We start from the raw sequence: 19,933 nt of genomic DNA, 5'->3' as shown, positions 1-19,933 counted from the left end.
ATGAATTCTTGAAGTTTCATGTAAATTGCCTGTAGAGGGTAGAATGTCGCTTAAGGATGTCTTTCCAGGTACCTATAGATAGGTTACTTTTCATACAAATTGGAACTTTGAAGGTGTAATGAAAGCAGAATATGTTAAAATACAGAGTTCATTCAGAATATCTAGAAGGGTTGCCCGCCTCATTAAAGGGGAGATCTTTCTCTGCCCAGATTAGGAGAAATGCTGTCAGTGGAGAAGAGAAAGAGAGGGGTGAGAGGTTTCTGACTCCCTCTTGTTTAAAGGAAGGGACCCGGGGAAGCGGGGAAGATTGGGTGGGGGGGCCAGGGGAGGATGGGAAGGGATGGGAAGGGGAAACAAAGGAGGAGGCTACAATGCTTGATAAGAAATGTACTCATTATCTTGCCCATGTAATTGTAACCCCTCTGTACAGTATTTTCACAATAAAAAAATAAAGGAAGGGACCATAGAAAGCATGAAAATGAAAATCATCTCTAGGAGCAAAACATAGCCTTCAAATGACAACCAATAAGGACATGGGGACTTCAATCCTGAAATCTGGAATCTTCAGAGCCTCCAGCCCAGTTCAACCAACAGCAGACTTCAGTTCTGTCACAGGACTCGGATGAGATATGCCATATGAAACTGTTTCAACTATAATTTATTATGGCTGCAATGGTGAATTATAATATTCCCCCCCAAAAAATTAAATTCTAATATTCTACGGTTCTTAAGCTATAAAAAAAGTGTCAATGCTCATGTGTTTCTGATCATATAAAATAGTATTTATTGAAATGAACTCCAGGAAATAGAAACAATATATTTTTCTTTGTTGTTTTTGTTTTCTTTTTGTCTTGTTTGTTCCTTATCTGTCTTTGGGAGGGCAAGGTGGGCACAGAAATGGAGAGGCAAATGCAGTAGTGGTACTCGTTAGACACTATGTTGAAAGTGAACTATACAACTTGTGAATGGGAAAAGGAAGGAAAAACTGGGAGAGATCAAGGGAAGGAGTGACATTGTACAGAAAGAAATGTACTCATTACCTGACTTATATAACTGTAACCCCTCTGTACCACATTTTACAATAACAATTTAAAATAATAACCATTAGAATGCCCACATACACATCCATCTCTCATTATTTTTCTAATGAATACATTGCAAATATCTAATTATAATTACAGAATATTTTTTAAGAATTTAATATTTAAAATATATTTTAAATAGTTAATGTTTTCAACATTTTAAATATTTGAAATATTTTAGCTACTCAGGAGGCTAAGATCTGAGGATCATAGTTTGAAGCCAGCCCAAAAAGTAAAATCTGTGAGAGCCTTAACTCCAACTTACCACACCCACAATAAAAAAAGTCAGAAATGGAGGTGTTGTACAGTAGTAAAGCTCCAATTTTGAGGATAAACCTAAAGATAGTGCCCAGGCCCTAAGTTCAAGCCCCAGGACACACACACATACACACACACACACACACACACACACTTCTAGAATTTTACAAAAGCTAAATAAAAATAAAAATAATATAGCAATTCAAAGTTATCATCCTACCAACATTTACAAATTAATGATTTAACATATGATCCCTTTGAAATAGTCATACCAGTTTGATACACTTCACTTCAGGAATACTTCTCATTATAAATGCTAACATATTTTATTGCATATATTATATATAAACTCCTATTAGTCACATTAACAAAAGCTAGTGATTGTTAATGTAGTTGACTGAATCAATGTTTAATAAATCTGAGAACATAAATGATACTAAAGTTTACAGGCCTCCAAAGTACAAAGATTTCTAAGGCAAGTGTCACTCATATTTTCAGTGTACAAATGAATAAAAAGCAATAACAGTGAGTTACTTTTTAACAGCACTTTATTGGTATGATGATCATATTTTGGTATTTGTATTTCTTGAATTAGCAGCTCTAAGCTGCATGTGACTTTACTGCAAGTCTATTATAGCTCTTCCAGTTCCTGATCTGTAGAGCACATGCTCTAGGTGTTCCAAGTTTTAACCTGCTCCAGCCAATGCTTCTAAATTATTGCAAAATGAAAAATGGACTTTTTGATAGATCCTAGAACATACCAAAATCTGGACTTGGAATATGGACACTTACTTTTTCTGATTTCTTTCAGCTAGCCTTGCAATTTCTATAGCTGCCTTCCGTGCTTCAAAATCTTCCCTTTTCACAATCTCTCCAGTCCCTCGGTAGCCTAGCTCCACCAACTGGCGAGCCAGGCCTTCGTCCTGTGGAGAAAATAAATTTGTATATGTGTGGGTAAGTGAGGGTATTTTCCCCCCAATGTATACTAAGCAATTGTGTAAGCTGACAAATTGAATGTATTGTTTTAAAGTGAGACTAGCTCTTCCACCATAAATTTAGACATGTCTTTCTGTGTACCACAGATACAAAATGAAAGGAGAAACAGCATCAACCACTAGTTTCTCTGAGGGATTGAAAGACAAAAGTCTACTGTGTTTTTAATAAATTTCTGAGACCAGCAATAGACAATTAATAGTGTATCTTTAAAACAATAAAGTTAGAAACAATAGTGTTCATAGAAGAAAGACTTTGAAAAAATCAAATGCACCAAAAGAGAATTCAGCTGTTTTCAGAAAGTTCAATGCTTCCCACTTGGTTCCTTGAAGTTAAGTAACTGATGACACAGAACATTTTAACTTCAAATATAATTAAAGTGGAACAGATGAATTGCTCACTTAATTGGAAAGATTTGTTTCCATACAATGTTGGTAGATATAAAAAAAAAAGTAGACTCCCAAGAAGATAATCACAACAAGCTTCAAATTGACAAATCCTCCCAGTAGTTTAGGTCTTTTATATTTCAGTTATCAATTAAAATTGACTGCTAAAATACAGAATCATATTAAAGTTTTTTTTATTTTATTGTAAAGGTAATGGACAGAAAGGTCACAACTACATAAGTCAGGTAATAAGTACATTTTTCTTTGAAGCGTGCCACCCCCTCCCTCATTTTCTCCCAGTTTTTCCAGTCATTACCATCTTAATTAAAATACAATAAGAACAGCATATACCTTTTTACTATAGATCATTAATTAGTACATGAGTATTGAATGAAGGAACTGTCTAACAAATCAGGGCATTTAAGATGACTAATAATCTTTCAATGTACAGTGACCCTTAAAATAAAAGTATTCAAGCAAAACCAATTAATTTAGATACTAAACTTATTACTTTCTTTTTCAATGGATAAAAACAAATACTGAACTCCATTGCATTTACATGGATTAAACACATATATTTGCAAACTTATTACAATGCAAAGTTACAGGCTGTGGCATAAAAAAGAATGAAATTATGTCATTTGCCAGGAAATGTATGGATATGAAATATTATCATTTTAAGGGCTGGGAAGGTGGCTCAGTGGTAGAGCGCTTGCCTTGCATGCCTGAGCCCTGAGTTCGATTCCTCAGCACCACATAAGCAAAAAGAAAAAAGCCGGAAGTGGCGCTGTGGCTCAAGTAGTAGAGTGCTAGCCTTGAGCTGAAGAGCTGAGGGACAGTGCCCAGGCCCAGAGTTCAGGCCCCACGACTGGACCAAAAAAAGAAATATATCATTTTAAGTAAAGTAAGCCAGGTTCCCAAGAACAAAGGTGACATGCTCTCTATCATTTGTAAATATTAGCCTTAAAACATAAACATATGTTTAACCGGATATGTGAGTGTATATATATATATATGTGTGTGTGTGTGTGTGTGTGTGTGTGTGTGTATGTGTGTTGTGGGTGTGTGTGTATGTGTGTATGATCTACATATGCACATATATATATACACATACATATAGTCAATGATATTAAAATATGGTATTTGAAAGTATGAGATGCCATAGCAAAACTTTCTGAACACTAGGTACTAGTGGGAGTGGACTGAACAAACAGAGATGAAGAAAAAGGGTGAATATAATCATAATAATCTATGTACATGCATAGAAATGAAAGAGGGAAAGTAGTCAAGACTGGTTTGGGAAGAGGAAGAAGGAAGGAAGGGCACAACAGAGAGGATGGTTATGTCAAAATGAGCTGTATACAAAATGGACATGTCAAATAAAGCAACCTTGTACAACTACTATTACTACGAAGGAGAAGGAGGAGGAGAAGGAGGAGGAGAAGGAGGAGAAGCCGCAGCAGCAGAAGCAGCAGCCGAAGAGGAGGAGGAGGAGGAAGAGGAAGTGGAGGAGAAGGAGAAGAAGGAGGAGAAGCAGCAGCAGCAGCAGAAGAAGAAGAAGAACAACAACAACAACAACAACAACATTATTAATCAAAAAAACACTGAAATTCAATCATGACTACCTAGAAATTGCCTCAAGTTTTAAAAGGCATTCCCAGATATGGACTTCAACAGACCCACATAAAATATTTAACTATGGTAAACTGGGAGGGGAAAGGGGGAGTGGTTTTGATATGTTAACTTTATAATAGTAGCTTAGTAACCAAACTAAGATATTTACATACAGATCGTGCGCGCGCGCGCGCACACACACACACACACACACACACACACACACACACACACAGAGAGTTACAAGGCTGGGAGGCCCAAAGCTATGGGTCTTGTTTCTGAAGCACTCTGTTTATTAGATTCTCTATTGCTATACACTTTATTTAGTTTGATCACAAAACTGAGCAAATGTCGCCACCTAGTGGAATTATTCTTTAATAAGAACAGCAACACAGACCTGGGAGTTGTTTAACCAGTGAGCTAATTTGTGTGTGCATTTTCTTAAATATACTACTAAAATTAAAGTTATGGAAATGATTCAGCTCTGAAAGACTGTAGTACGCTTCAGTAAGACTAAAAACTTCTTATGGTCAACAGTTATAGATCATTAAGAAGTTGCTATGTTTATTTTGCATACTCAGTGAATTTTGTACTCCTTGGTGCCTTATCTGGGTTAGACAAAACCATTTGGATTATTCTGCAATCAGCAGAATACTATAGACTGCATCAAGTAGTCAAAATCATTTGATTAAACAAACAAAACGTCAACCTTTGTAGCTGGCGGAATCACTCGTCATCTCTACACTTTGCTAATGTATTTCTTATACCTCTGCAACATGCTAGTCAAGAGCACACCTATATTAAATCATATATGTATTTGTATCTGTATATACATACAATCAGTTTTAATTTCTATTGAATGTATAAAATTTCTTAGGAAGATAAAGATCAGGATTGAAGATCAAAAAGTAAGTGTTAAAATAAGGCAATGTTAATTGGAAAATAGTCAGGGGCAAAGTAGAAGAATGGGGGAATGTTATAAAAAAATCCAATGTATATCTTGCAAAATTAAGAATAGTAAGGGACGGGGTGGATGGGGAGGGATGGGGTGAAAAGGTTGAAAGAGGTAACATTGATGGAGAGGCATTGTATTGATAAACGACATTGTTCGATGGCAAATCCATGGTAGAACTTAAAGATAATATAATAAATGAGTAAATAAAACATTTTATATGATCATGTGTACATAGCTACTGAGCCTTCGTGGTCCTCTCTGAAGAGTGTGAACGTCTAGAGCCCTGTAAAATTTAGCATGTATTTTTTTGTCTTTTTCCATCGAGTGTATTTACTTGTAGATTAATAGGCACATTCTAGTTACAACTACTGAGGGAAAACATACAAACTATGTTTCTTTGGGTCTGGCTTATTTTGCTTAATATTTTTCAAAGTCTTAACATTTCCTTATGAACTATAACCCCGCTGCACATTACCTTTACAATACCAATAAAAATACGTAACTAAAGCAAATTTGCATGGAAAAAAACTACTAAGTCAAGGAAAATTATTCCAGGAAGCTCCTGTTGTCAGGAAAGAGGAGAGATTAAAATAACTTACAAAATCTGACATAACCTTTTCCCCAACTCCCAAAATAATTCTCTTAAAGTCTAATGCCAATTAAAGTACAATGTCAATGCTGACACATGACAGCCCCCTATTCTAGTATCCAGAGGAATTTTCTGAGAAGTAGACAGACTTGCATCCAAAAATAAAACCAGAGAGCCATGCGGTGAAGATGCAGCTCACCTAGCAAGGTGCCTGCTTAGCCAGCCCGAGGTCCTGAGGTATACCCTTTCTATGTTCCTGGACTAGGATTCAGAAATATGAAACCTATGACAATCAGAAAGCTACCAGCGGGCCACTCAACTCACAAGTAAGTGGATGTTACTAATTTCACTCTACCTTTCCTTCTTTACAACAGTAATGTAATCATTATAGTATGAAACTTTGAGACACAGGACCAACGGATTACCCATAGCACTCTTAGTCTTACCATGGTCTTGCTCAAAGATAATTACTGACATCTGGTGTACCATGTTTCAATGATTGCTTTTTGCTTATGTAGGGGTAGAAGTAAGATCATGAATAAAAGTAAGATCGTGCTAGACAAAGTCCCTCATGGCTGACTTCCTTGACACTCGAGGGAACATCGTGAGCTGAGTGCCAATACCTCATGGGGCTGAGCCTGAAGGATTCTGATTTGAAGTCAGACCAGGCCAAGAAAGAAAGAGGACGGGGGGGAGGGAAGGAAGGAAGGAAGAGAGGGAGGGAGGAAGGGAGGGAGGAAGGAAGGAAGGAAGGAAGGAAGGAAGGAAGGAAGGAAGGAAGGAAGGAAGGAAGGAAGGAAGGAAGGAAGGAAAGAAGGAAACCTTTGTGAGTCTCCACCTCCAAAATAACTAGCAAAATGCTGAACTGGAGGGCAAATATTTTTCTTAGGTAATTTGTCTTGCTATAACATAATATAGCTTTGCTTTTACACTTACATGTTCAGAGCATTGAGAATATATTGTATTGATTTTAGAAAGGGAAGTACTGCTACTTTCTAGAAGTTTTGTGGGTTTTTTTTTTTTCAAAATAGTTGGGACAAGCCAGGCATCAGTGGCTCATCCCATAATCCTAGCTACTGAGGAGCCTGAGATCTGAGGTTCGCGGTTCAAAGCCACCTTGGGCAGGAAAGTCCATGAGCCTCTAATCGCCAATAAAAACCACCAGGAAACTGGAAATTGCGCTATGGCTCAAGTGGTAGAGCACTAGCCTTGAGTTGAAGAGCTGAGGGACAGTGCCCAGGCCCAGAGTTCAAGCCCCAGAACTGACACACACAAAAAAAATAATAATTGAGACATTGTTAAATTCTGTTTCTTTTAGCATAATCAATTTCCAAATAAACATCTGCATCTGGATTTATCTTTCACTTTATTTATTGCACTCACTGAACTATTTCAAAAATAATATGGCTCTCTCTAATTTCACTCAAGGAGGGAAGGTCAGAGTTAAATGCTAGAAAACAAGATGGTATTCCAATACCATCTTGTATTGATTTTGTCATATTAAAACTATATTTGTGGGGGAAGTTCTCCTAGAAATGGATTTTGGTGTATATGTGTGTGTATATTTTTGTACATTCCTAAAAATGTAAAAATAGCAGAAGTATGCAGTGAGATTGTTCACAAGTCCTTGGCAGTTTTGATGTTTGGAGGGACCGCAGAGCTGGTGGCCAAATCTTTATACCTCATAGTGGGTAGCAATTGCATAGAAGCTGCCGATCATTTTGGAAAGAATAAATGGGATGAGAGCAATTAGCCCTTAGAAGTTTGCTGATCTTGATATTTGATGGGACAATTTCTATGTCATTGAAATTCTTTAATTTTCAATTTTTCTATTTCATTGATTTTAGCTCTTTATTAACAACTTCCTTCTGTTTACTTATTTAGACTTAATTTGGTGTTTAGGTAGTTTCACAGTGTGAATGCTATGATCATTAATTTTTAGATCTTTCTTCTTTCCAATATAAGATTTTTAGTCTATAAATCCCTATTATATGTCAGGTACTCATTATCTGACTTATGTAACTGTAACCCTCTGTACATCACCTTTACAATAAAATTTTATGAAATATATATTGTGACTATTGCTAATCTATATTAACTAGCTATAGTCACAGTAGATCATGCACTTCAAAATGCTAAGAAGGGGCCAGGACAGCGTTGTATGTCTCTAATTCCAAGGCTACCCTGGGCAAGGAAATGATAATTTATCTAAAAACTAACTGAAGCAAAAAGGGCTGGAGTCATGGCTCAAGTGGTAGAAAGATTAGCTAGTAAGCACAAGACGCTGATCAAGCCCTAATCAGTACTGTGAACAGAAAAAAAAGTTTAAAAAGTAGACTAAGTATTTTTACCATAAAATTGTAATTATGTAAGGCAACAGATATTAATTAGCTCTATTTAGGTAGATCTATATATACAGTATATAAAAGATATTTATTATCTATACAATATAAAGACTGTATTTATGATATGTCATAGATAATAGTATATAATATATGGTATATAATGTATGCTATTTAACCACTATGTTTATTACAGCACTATTTACTATAGCTAAGATATGGAACCAACCCATATGCCCCTCAGTAGAATAATGGAGCAAGAAAATGTGGTATATATACACAATGGAATTCTATGCCTCCATCAGAAAGAATGACATTGCCCCATTTGTTAGGAAATGGAAAGACTTGGAAAAAATTATATTAAGTGAAGTAAGCCAGGCCCAAAGGTTTCCCTTATTTGCAATAACTAGTATATGTCTGAATCAAGCAGAAAAGGTCAGATAAGGTGATGTTAGGGAAATGAATCCTAAGATATGTATTCAATTTTTTTTCTTTCATGTGATTGTTTCTAACACATTTATAAGATGATTTCTTTGTTGCTTTGTATGTCGTCTATATTCCAATGAAACTGCATTATCATCCAAACTTTGGAGTTCCACAGTCAGTTCACTAATATACAGAGTAAATAGAACTGTGGCAGATTGGCACAAAAGACTAATTCTATCAAATTGTAATTAAACAGAGGGCCAATTAAACCAAATAAGTAATTCTTTCTGAAACACTCTTCTTAAAGATCTGTTAACAGAGATGTTTCTTAGCAATGATGATATTCTATGATGATTGAGGGTCTTGTTAATGAATGAATGAGAACAATGCAAATGCCAGTTCTCAACACAGTGGAGGCGGAGGACGATCCTCCCTCCTCCCCCTCCCCCCTCCTCCTCCTCCTCCTCCTTACAGTTGATAACCCTATGCCCGCACTTGTAACGTGGACAGAGATTTACTTAGGCACTTTGGGAATCCATTAGAGTGGGGTGGTTGCTCATGGGTCCAACTGGCCAAGATCACACCTGTGTTCTGTTCCTTGAGTAGAATTTGCACCCGAGAGGAAGTTTCTCTGAGTTACTTATTCCACCCTGAATTACAGTGCTCCCCTCCCCTCCCCCTGCCCCCTTCCCCTCCTCCTGCCCCAGATCAGCAGGGCTGATGGGTACAAGCAAGCGGCCGGGGAGGCCAAAGCGCACCAATTCCAGGTTCTCCGCAGCGAGAGCGGGCCAGGGTCTGCGCTGTGACCGGGGAGACAGGGTTTTCTTGGGGCCAGGGCTCCGCAGGCCGGGCCGGACCCGACTCTCCACCCCTTCGGGGATGGGGTGGCCGCTTGGCCCAAGCCGAGACCGGCCATGGTGCCGCCCACCGCCAGGGGGCGCAAGCTGCGCACCGGCGCCGCCGCCCCCGCCGAGCCCCCGCCGAGCCCCACCTCACCTCCAGGTAGTACAAGTCCACGGTTGTGATCTGCGAGTCCAGGAAATCTTCATAGGTGTTGAACTGCGTGACGATGTTGTCCACGGCTGTCATCGCATCGTCCTGAGCCATTGTTTTTGCCTGAGCTTAGGCGTCCCTAGCAACAGCAGCTACGGGGAGGGGCGGAAAGGCTCCGCCTACTTCGTTCCTTCCAATCAGCTGCGGGTGGCTGTGCGTTGGCTTGCTAGCCCCGCCCCCTGCGTTTCCAGGGGTCTCCAAAGCTTCTACCTTGCGGAACTGGGTCTCAAATTACCCCCACTCCACATTCAAGTTCTGTCCCAGCAGACTGATTCACACCTCCCAGAGATGTGGGGAAAAGTGTAAGTCCACACACACACACACCCCAAGTGTGACAATGCTCAGGTGCTCAAAGTGTTAAAAAGCCATGCAAGCTCATGTCCTCACGTTTTGTGACTGACAGAAATACACCAGTACTTTGCAAATGTGTACCAAAACAGAAGTCTAGGAAAATGGTCTTGGGAGCAAGCCCTACAACGAGGGCATTCGTGATTTTGTTCGATTATTTCAAATTGTAACCCAAAGATCAAAGTATTGATGACCTCTGGGTGCCAGGAACAATTCATGGATTTAAAAGGAAAGAAAGAAAGAAAAAAACTCCAGTGGAACTATCTTTGAGGACCTCTTTTGGCTCCAAGTTTCTGTTTTATAATTTTCTTTACCTTTTGCTATTTAAATTTCAGTCAAACCATAGTTAAAAGGGCCTTTAAAAAAAAAGTTTAGAAAGGTCACAGGAACTGAGGGAGGAAGGGTGAACAATTGTAGTCATTATATTCAATATACATTGTGTAAAAAAATGAGCTATGTTACTTGAGGGTAGGGGACGGGAAGTGGAAAATGGGGAAGAATGAAGGAAGAGGTGACATTAACCAAGAAGCATTGTAATAAAAGCCTGATTTATAGAATTGTACAACTACATCATCATCATCATCTAAATTTATATAAGTATTTCTCTTTCAATTCTCTTACACAATGTTATGTTTTCTTTTTTTCTTTTTGGGGGAGAGGTTCACAGAGTGTGGGGTGAGTGGCACTGGGGCTTGAATTCAGGGCCACAGATCAAGCAAGGGGTTCTACTATTGAGCCATACCTCTAGTTTTAATTTCTCGTTAAAAAAACCAGGAAGTTATAAATGTGCAATTTTAAGTGGCATAGATACACTAATCTATGTGATGCTAGTTTTATTTAACAAAATGTTATGCAATGTTTTTAGAAAGCACTTAAAGCTTTATTTTTAAGGGCAAAAATCACTGAATTTGAAAGAACAGAAAGAAAACATGTAATAATAACAGTAATAACATTTATTGAGTACTCGGTTTATGTGCCAAAAGATGGGTTATTTCATTGACTAGTATTTGTATTAAAATAAGCAATCAGCAGCAGTTTAATATTATCTAATATCTGAAAAGATATTAGACATTATGTGCTCTCTCTCTGGGGGAAATAAGGCTCGTCTAATAAGCCTTGTAATAATCTTTCTCCTGTGCCTGCCTGCCTCTGCCTGGTCCCCTGGGATGGATATGACCCATCCTTTCATTGATTCTTTCACCTGTGGCTTCCTAGCTACTTAGGAAGCTGAGATCTGAGGCTCATGTTTCCAAAACAGCTGGGGCAGACAAATCTGAAATATACTTAGCCCCAATTGGCCAGCAAAAAAAAAAGCCAGAAGTGGAAATACGATTCAAGTGATAGAATGCTATCCTTGAGCAAAAAAAGCTAAGCAAGAGCTTGATGCCCTGAGTTCAAATCTCAATACCAGCACCAAAATCATCATCATCATCATCATCATCATCATCATCGTCATTGTCATCGTCATCATCGTCATCATTCCTGATGTGGAGATCAAATCACTGTAAATCAGCAAAAGCACTAAGGGATTTAGGTCTTGATTTGTTGGTAATCTAAAATTCTAAGTCTTTCCTGAAAGTCATGATTCTAGGTGAAGTGAGCATGATGGAAAGCTGAGAGCAGCTTTAGCCAGTAACAAAGAATATAAATATTGGCTGTAGTGTACAATGTTTTATATGACCCTCCCGTGTGCCAGTCCTGTTCTAAATGCTTTTAATCATGGCAAAAAACTCACTTGGAAAGTAACACTGGTGTCATTCTCAAAATAGTCACAAGAATGAATTTAAATGACTTAGTCAAAATTCCAAAGAATAAAAAAAAAAGTCAACATGAATTTTTGCCAGTCCCACAACAAAGAGAAAGCAGAAGTCAAGAGGTTTTGAAGAGCCACCCAGAACCAATGATAACAGTTGCTTATTTAGTAGGGGGAAAACAAAACAAAATAAGTAAGCGAGTGATATGGAATGGCACAAATGTTAAGACCAAAGGATGGCACATTCAGAGATATAAAGTCAAGAAGATTCTTGCCTTATAAGAAGATTCTTGTTCTCTCAAGAGAAAAGCAACAAATTGGTTGGACAGTTGTGAGGTGCCCAATAAGCTGAGCCAAGGGAAAGAAGCTGACTACATGGGGGGGGAGAATGGTGGGGGAAATTTTTGTAAATGACTGAAGACTTTGCAAGTCAGCACCTATGTTCTCTACTGAGGGATACTCCAAGGTCAAAAGGATTTCAGTATTGACCACACACTGCTGAGCTCCACTCATATCTCCAGAGGGCTTTTATGATATGTTCTACACTGGTCTTGAAATCCTCCTACTTCAAGATTTCATCACTTACAAGAAACAATAAAGTACCTGAGGAATGTCTACTTTTATAACACTTTGATTCCAAGGCCTTAGCTCTAAGTTAGTAAACAGTGGGTCCATCACTCTAGCATGATCCATTGGGATTGTGCATTTCCAGTGAAACCTCATTAAATCTGTCACGTAGTCAACAGCTCTTTGGTGAAGTAATCCCAAAAGGATCTAAATTTTACCAACCATGAAAATATTTTCAGTCCATGATTCCAGTACACTACTACACCTCTAAACACTTATGATGTTTAGCAACTCACGGTTCTCTACTAAAAGTGAAATGAAAAAGAAAATTTGTAAGTTTAGCCATGTTACAAACACAAAAACTTTAGTTATCGTAAACCTGTCTTTTATTTCAACTTTCAACTTAAGTTTCAAAACACCAAATGGTGAATGAGAAAATGCATGAAGAATGACAGCAAAAAAATGAATGAGTTTTATTAGGTTTCTCTTTCCTATGGTAAAACCTTTATTATGATCAAGAAATACTTTATTTGGGGTAGCATCCTTTTTTTTACTTCAAGTCCAACATTTTTAAATATTGAATTCTGGAATTTACCACCAATCTCAGAAATTCCATTCTTTGCCAAAAGACAAGCAGGGGTTTTGTATATTCACACAAAACTCCAAGATGTAGGAAATGAGAAACATATGTCATGTAAGAATAACAAGATGCATGCCATCTTTATCCTAGTTACTGAGATTTTTTTCAAAAAAAGAAAAAGGTATCATAAAACTAAAAATTGTAGGCAAAACCAAGCAACAACAACAGCAAAGAAAAGGTATCTATTTGCAACAAACAGGCTTTGGTATTATACCACCCTGCAGAAGTAATACAAATAATTTCAAATTAAACACTACATTTATTCTATTCACAAATGTTTAGTGATAATCTATGATAGCTAAGAAAACGAATAGACAATATGCCTCAGCCTGTTCACATGATAGTAAAGGGGGACATTTTGCTTAATAATGCTAATAAATGCTGAACTCTGACTCAGAACTCAAAGCTCCATTATGAGAGACTTAATACATGACCATATTGTCGGAAAGAAAAACATCAGTTCACTCTGCTAAGAGATTTGTGTCTGAAGTTGCCCAACTGCTTATTAAGTGTCGGTGACTGTAGATGAGAGCTATTGCTTCATCATGAGCCAAGATAAGCTCTTTTGAGCTTCGCAGTAACGATGACACTGAATTTGTGTAAGCTATTCTTATGATGAGGTCACTGGGCTTCCATACCATCTGTTATTCTCGGGTGCTTCCGTTAGGGCTTCTCTGCTTCTCACTGGTGGACACAGAATGTATTCGTGTCATAATTCCCAGGTTTTCTCCTTTCTTCTCAATATCTGACAGTATGAAAGAAAGATTCCAGAAAAAAAAAATGATAGAAGATGGAATTGTTCCCTGGACTCCACGTATAGGCTCCTGATAAAGAATGAAAACTACGATGGCACTGAATGGCTCATGCCTGTAATCCTAGCTACTTAGCAGATTGCGATCCGAGGGTCCCTGTTCAAAGCCAGCTCAGGCAGGAAAGTCCATGAAACTCTTATCTCCAATTAACCCCCAAAAAGTTGGAAATGGAGGTGTGGCTCAAGTGGTAGAGCACCAGCCTTAAGCAAAAATGGATAGGAACAAAGCCAAAGCCTTAAGTTTAGGCTGCAGTACCAGCATAAAACAAACAAAAGAAAAGAAAAGGATGAAAACTGCTCTTATGCTGACTAGATGATCGGTGTGACCATTGCAGCCAACTCCAGTAAAGTAAAACTTGGGCTACTAGGGCTCTATATTCCCAACAAGCATGCTTCAAGCTCCCTAAACCTCTTTGCCTATAAGAAATCAAGCACTACCCTGAAACCACACTCCCAGGAAGTGATTGAACACTCAGACAATACTGGTTCAAGCCTGCCTGTAATCTTAGCTATTTAGGAAGCTGAAACCTGAAGATCTAGGTTCAAAGCCAGTCCAGACAGGTGACAGTCTTATCTCCAATTAAACACCAAAAATCTAGAAGTAGAGCTGTGGCTCAAGTTGCAGAGTGCCAGCCTTGAGCCAAAAAGCTCAGGAACAGCACTCAGGCCCCTGATTTCAAGCCCCCAGGACTGTCACAAACACACACACACACACACACACACACACAATTGGCCACACAATTGATGCAGATCTGTCAGTTTCAAGAAGGTACCCAGCACTCATCATTTACTTTTTCTTTTATTCTCTATACTGTCTTTCCTCTTTTCTCTCCTCTCTCTGATCTTTTATTCCTCTGTCTCAAAGCAGGTGAACTTTATTATTACTTCCCCCAAAGTAGAAATCATCAGAATTGGATTTTCTCAGAAGTTATACAAGCTTATTCATACTCATTCTAATCCTTTGTTCATCCCTTCTGTTTCAAAAGAAGAAATCTACCTTCTCCTAAATCTTAACCCTATACTGCTTGTATCTCCTCTCTTCACAACACTTCTGGCTTTGATTATTCTCTCCATCTTTCTCTCCCCTACCTCCTTTCCTATTAAATGTAGGAGGAGGAAAAGGAAAAGGAAGAGAACTAAGAAACAAACGTCCCTCAAGTTCACAGGTAACCTCAGCTATAAGCTGTCTTGAACTTCACAACAAAGCTTCTAGAAAGAATTGTTGATCACCATGATGTATGTTTCCTTGCCTTCCCCTTTTTGCTCCAATCTGGTTTTACCCAAAATCACCTTTGTCACCAAAGTTAACTTTGACCTTTTTACCATTATGGACAACAAATATTTTTCTGTCCTTATACTGCCTAATTCTAAACAGCGACCTGCTGACTACTCTCATTTCTTCAAGATTCCCTTCTGGGGAATCTGGTTTTACACTAGCTGATCTCTGTCTCTGTCTCTGTCTCTCTGTCTCTGTCTCTGTCTGTCCCCCCCTCTCTCTTTCCTCTTCCACTTAGCATGTACTTTTTAATTTTTTCTAGGTAGCATTTTACAAAGTAGATAAATTCTCATAAGACATAGTTTTGAAAAGTTAGAGTGTTATATATATGTATATATATAATTGTTTGTATATTTTATTGTTATTGTAGAGAGGATATACAGAGGAGTTAGTTACATAAATCAAATAATGAAGACATTTCTTTTTGAACGATGTCACCCCTTCTCTATCTCCTGTCCCCACCCACAAGTGGTATAGTTCATTTTCCATATAGTATCTAGTGAGTACAACTGCTGTTTTGTCCCACCTTTTCTGTACTGCCTTTTACCTTCCCAAAGACAAATAAGCTAATAAACAAGATAAAGGGAAAATATAACACAAACAGCAAAAGCAACAATAAAAAATCTCTTAATTCCAATTCTTGGAGTTCATTTCATGAAATATTATTTTATATGATCATATGCACATAGCCATTGAGCCTTTCTGTGCTGCTCTTATGAATATCCTCTTTTGGTCTCATTGTGTGATTGTCTAGAGATCTGTGTAATTGTCATATCCCAGTATACACACACACACACACACACACACACACAGATGGATGATAGAGATGTATCATCCAGTGTGTTTAATTGTAGATTTATAGGCACATTTCCATTACTACAAAAGAGGGAAACCATGCAATCTATGTTTCTTTAGGTCTAGCTTACTTCACTTAATATAATTTTTCTAAGTCTTTCCATTTCCTTACAAATGGCATAAATATCATTTTTTCTGATGGAAGCAAAAAATTCCATTGTGTATATACACCTCATTTTGTTGATCCACTTGTCCACTGAGGGGCATCTGGATTGAGTCCATATCTTGGTCATGGTAAACAATGCTACAATGAACATGGTAGTGTTGGTAGCTTTAGTGTGGCCTTGTTTGTGGTCTATTGTATACATACCCAGGACTGGAATTGCTGGGTCATAGGGAAGCTCTATGTTTTGTCTTTTGAGAAACCTCCATACTGCTTTCCAGAGTGGTTGAACAAGTTTACATTCTCACCAACCATGTGACCACATCCCTGCCAGCATCTGTTATTGTAGTTTTCTTGTTAATGGCAATTCTAACTGGGATGAAGTGGAATCTCAATGTGTTTTGATTTGCATTTCTTTTATGGCCAGACATGTTCAATATTTCTTTATGTCTATTGGCCATTCTTCCTTCTTCTTTTAAGAATCTCTCTTTAATTAAGTCTTTAGCCATTTACTAATTGGGTTGTTGTTTCTTTGAGAGTTTATTTGTGGGGAGTTAAATTTTGAGCTCCAAGTATATTTTAGATATGAGGCCCCTGTCTAATACATAGCTGGTAAAAACTTTCTCCCATTCTGTAGGCTATTTATCTTGCTACCTATGTCTTTTGTATTGCAGAAACTCTTCAATTTGATGCAATCCCATTTATCTAGCCTTTCTTTGATTTATTCTGATGCTGGATCTTCAGTTTTCTGCACATGTATAGCTAATTCTGCCAGAACCATTTGTTGAAGAGGCTTTCTTTCTTCAAACTTGTGTTTTGGGCTCCCTTATCAAACATTTGGTGGCAATAGGTCTGTGGATTCATTTCTGGGTCTTCTGTTCTATTGGTCTTCAGGCCTATTCTTGTGCCAGTGCCAAGATGTTTTTATTACCGTGACTTTTTAATAGAGTTTGGTGTTTGGTATTGATATTCCTCCAATACTGTTCTTCTACTAAGGATTGTTTTTACTATTCAGGGGCCTTTTATTGTTCCATATGAATTGCTGGATTGCCTTTGAGTTAGAGAATTTTCTGTGATCACTTTTACTGTTGAGCTTTAATTTTAATCTTTTGTAGGCTGACAGGATGCAAGGAATACTTTCAATTTTTTTTAATTTGCACAGATTTGTTTTGCGACCTAAAATATGATCTATTTTAGAGAATGTTCCATGGGCTGCTGAGAAGAATGTATATTCTGATATTTCTGGGTGAAATATTCTGTCGATGTCTGCTAAGTCTAGTTGGTCAATGCAGTTATTTAGGTTTCAGCTCTTTTTTGGTGAGTTTTTGCCTGGAAGATCTATCCAGAGGTCACAATGATGTGTTGCAGTCCCTAACAATCAAGGTGTTTGGTTCTATGTGTATTTTTAGGCCAAGTAGCTTGTGTTTGATGAAGTTTGGTGCCCCAGCATTTGGGTTGTAGATATTTAGAATTGTTATATCCTCCAGTAGCAGAGTTTTCCTTATTAGTATGTAACATCCTTCTTTGTCTCTTCTTATTTTAATTTGAAGTCTATTTTATCTGATACTAGAATTGCTATCTGGCCTGTGTATAGGCCATTTGCTTGAAAGATTTTATTCCAACTTTTCACTTTGAGAATGTGTCTGCTTTTGTTGGCAAGATGTGTCTCGTGAGGACAACAGATGGACAGTTCTTGTTTTTTGATCCAGCTAGTCTCTCTATGTCTTTTAATTGTAGAGTTAAGTCCATTGATATTGAGAGTTAGGACTGAGAGGTATCTGGTAATGCCTGTCATGTTATCCACCTTCTTAGGGGTTATGCCTGGTCTATTCTTGCTATATTTATCCTGGGCCTTTAATGCTGTACATTCTAGTTCTTGGGATACTATGGATGTCACTGCTTTCTTAGTGTTCTCCATGGATATGCTTCCCTAATGTACATTTTAGTTGGTTCCCACATCTGAGCTTCAAATCATATTTCCATATATGTCTAACAGACACTACTACTATATACAAATGTGAATTTTCAGTTGTGTGGTCACGTACTACTTCCTATTCCCTTGGATGCTTTGAGTATTCAGTCATTCACTGGGACTGCTGTTTCGGGGAACTGCTTGATTTCCTGGTAGGCAACAAGACTTAGGAAGCTTTTAGCAAGCTTGTAGAATATAGAACCTCTCACATATTGCCTCTGCTTCTCTGAGTGATTCCTGGAAGCAACTTGCCTGGTAGTCTTGGCCCTTGCCTCTCCCAAAACTTTAGTTTCCCAAGTTCATCCTTTTTTTTTTTTTTTCAATACGAGGGTTCAAACTCAAGAACTTGAACTTGTTAGACGGGCACTCTATAACTTGAGATATACCCTAAACCTTTTGTGTTTAGTTGGGTTTTTTTTGATAATGTCTCATTTATTCCAAGGCCAGTTTATACAGCAATCCTCCTAACTATACCTCCTCAGTAGCTGATGACAGGCACTACTATGCAGCTTTTTGTTGGTTGAAATCTGGTTTCATAAGAGTTTTGCCTGGACAGGCTTTGAACTACAATCTTTCTAATTTCAGCCTCCTGAGTATCTAGGAATGTAGGCATGAGACCCAATGTAGCTCCCAGAATAGTTATGTTTGAGTTCTTTCTTAACATGGCTTATGAGACCATGTTATAGACCCTCATCTAGCACCTTCTATCTCCCTTGTGAAGTGTACCATGTACACAAGATGGCTTTCCTTTTCAAAACAACCATCATATTTTCCCAATAAGTCTTAAATATATACTGTTGCACATTCTTAGAACCCTTTTACACAGTACACACTTGTCCCATTTATCTGGTAATTTTCCACATAGAGGTATAGCACAGCACTTTCTAAAAGCTCCCATATACACAATTTGTCCTGAATATCTCACCTTATAAAATATTTGCTATCAATACTCCTTAGAGTCTAAAGCACAGGAAGTTGAATGTTTTATATATATATATATGTATATGTATATATATATATATATATATATATACATATACATATATATAATAGCCTGATTTGTTGGCTTTGGAAAGGAGCTTGATAATACCAGTATAATAATGACACAAGATAGGAATAGTTTTGAAATTCTACACAAATTCAGAGAAGTGAAATTCAATTCCAACTAGAGGAGATTAAGGAAAGTTTGAAACCTGACATTACCTTTTGTGCTCAGTTAGACATATAGGGATAACAAATTGAAGCACTGATTAAACGGCCATAGGAGTGAATCAATTGTGTTACAATCATAAGGTGAAGAAGAGAAGATGTTCAGAGAAACATGTTGGATAAATTTTATGATGGTTCAGGATATATCCATGAGGGAATGGGAACATTACTCAGAAGGAGATCATTCTGTGCTCTGCATTTACAGATAGCTCACCTTGCTCTTACCAGCATTTTATGCTTATAAACCTACCTACTTAGAAGTCTGAGATCTGAGGATCATGGTTCAAAGCCAGCCCAACCAGAAAGTCGATGAAATTCATATCTCCAATTAAACAAAAAAATGACAAACTGGAGGTATGGCTCACATTGTAAGGTACCAGCCTTGAGAACACAAGCTAAACAGTGCATAAGATCCTGAAAACCTATGTTACCACACACACATACACACACACACACACACACACACACACACACACACACACACACACACACACACACACACACCTAAACCTATACACCAAGCCAAAAATAAAAGGCAAAAGAGAAACTTTAAATCTATTGATCTTCAGCACTGCAGTTTGAGAAATTCTCCTGACAGCTGTGAATGTCTGGAGGTAGAAAGGAAAATGTCTTAGGTCAGGATACAGAAGAGAAGGGGAAGTTTGAATGTCAGAGCAGCTACAGGAAAGATGGAGTTAAGA

General features: G+C 37.8%; 1 protein-coding gene across 1 annotated transcript in view; it reads right to left on the bottom strand.

Moving 5' to 3' along the window:
• LOC105988478 (chromosome unknown open reading frame, human C4orf22) overlaps positions 1–9,752 on the bottom strand; it is a 554,842-nt gene extending 545,090 nt beyond the window's left edge. The window contains exons 1-2 of the mRNA XM_013020104.1: positions 9,642–9,752; positions 2,133–2,263 (exon numbers count right to left, since the gene is read on the bottom strand). Coding sequence (XP_012875558.1) covers positions 2,133–2,263; positions 9,642–9,752 — 242 coding nt within the window. The remainder of the gene's footprint in view (positions 1–2,132; positions 2,264–9,641) is intronic.
• Between the last annotated feature and the right edge of the window lie 10,181 nt (positions 9,753–19,933).

Source organism: Dipodomys ordii, unplaced genomic scaffold (genome assembly GCF_000151885.1).
Source record: "Dipodomys ordii isolate 6190 unplaced genomic scaffold, Dord_2.0 Scaffold49, whole genome shotgun sequence".
Taxonomy (NCBI): domain Eukaryota; kingdom Metazoa; phylum Chordata; class Mammalia; order Rodentia; family Heteromyidae; genus Dipodomys; species Dipodomys ordii.
The sequence above is the reverse complement of the archived record's forward strand: the minus strand, read 5'-3'. Positions and strand labels throughout refer to the sequence as shown.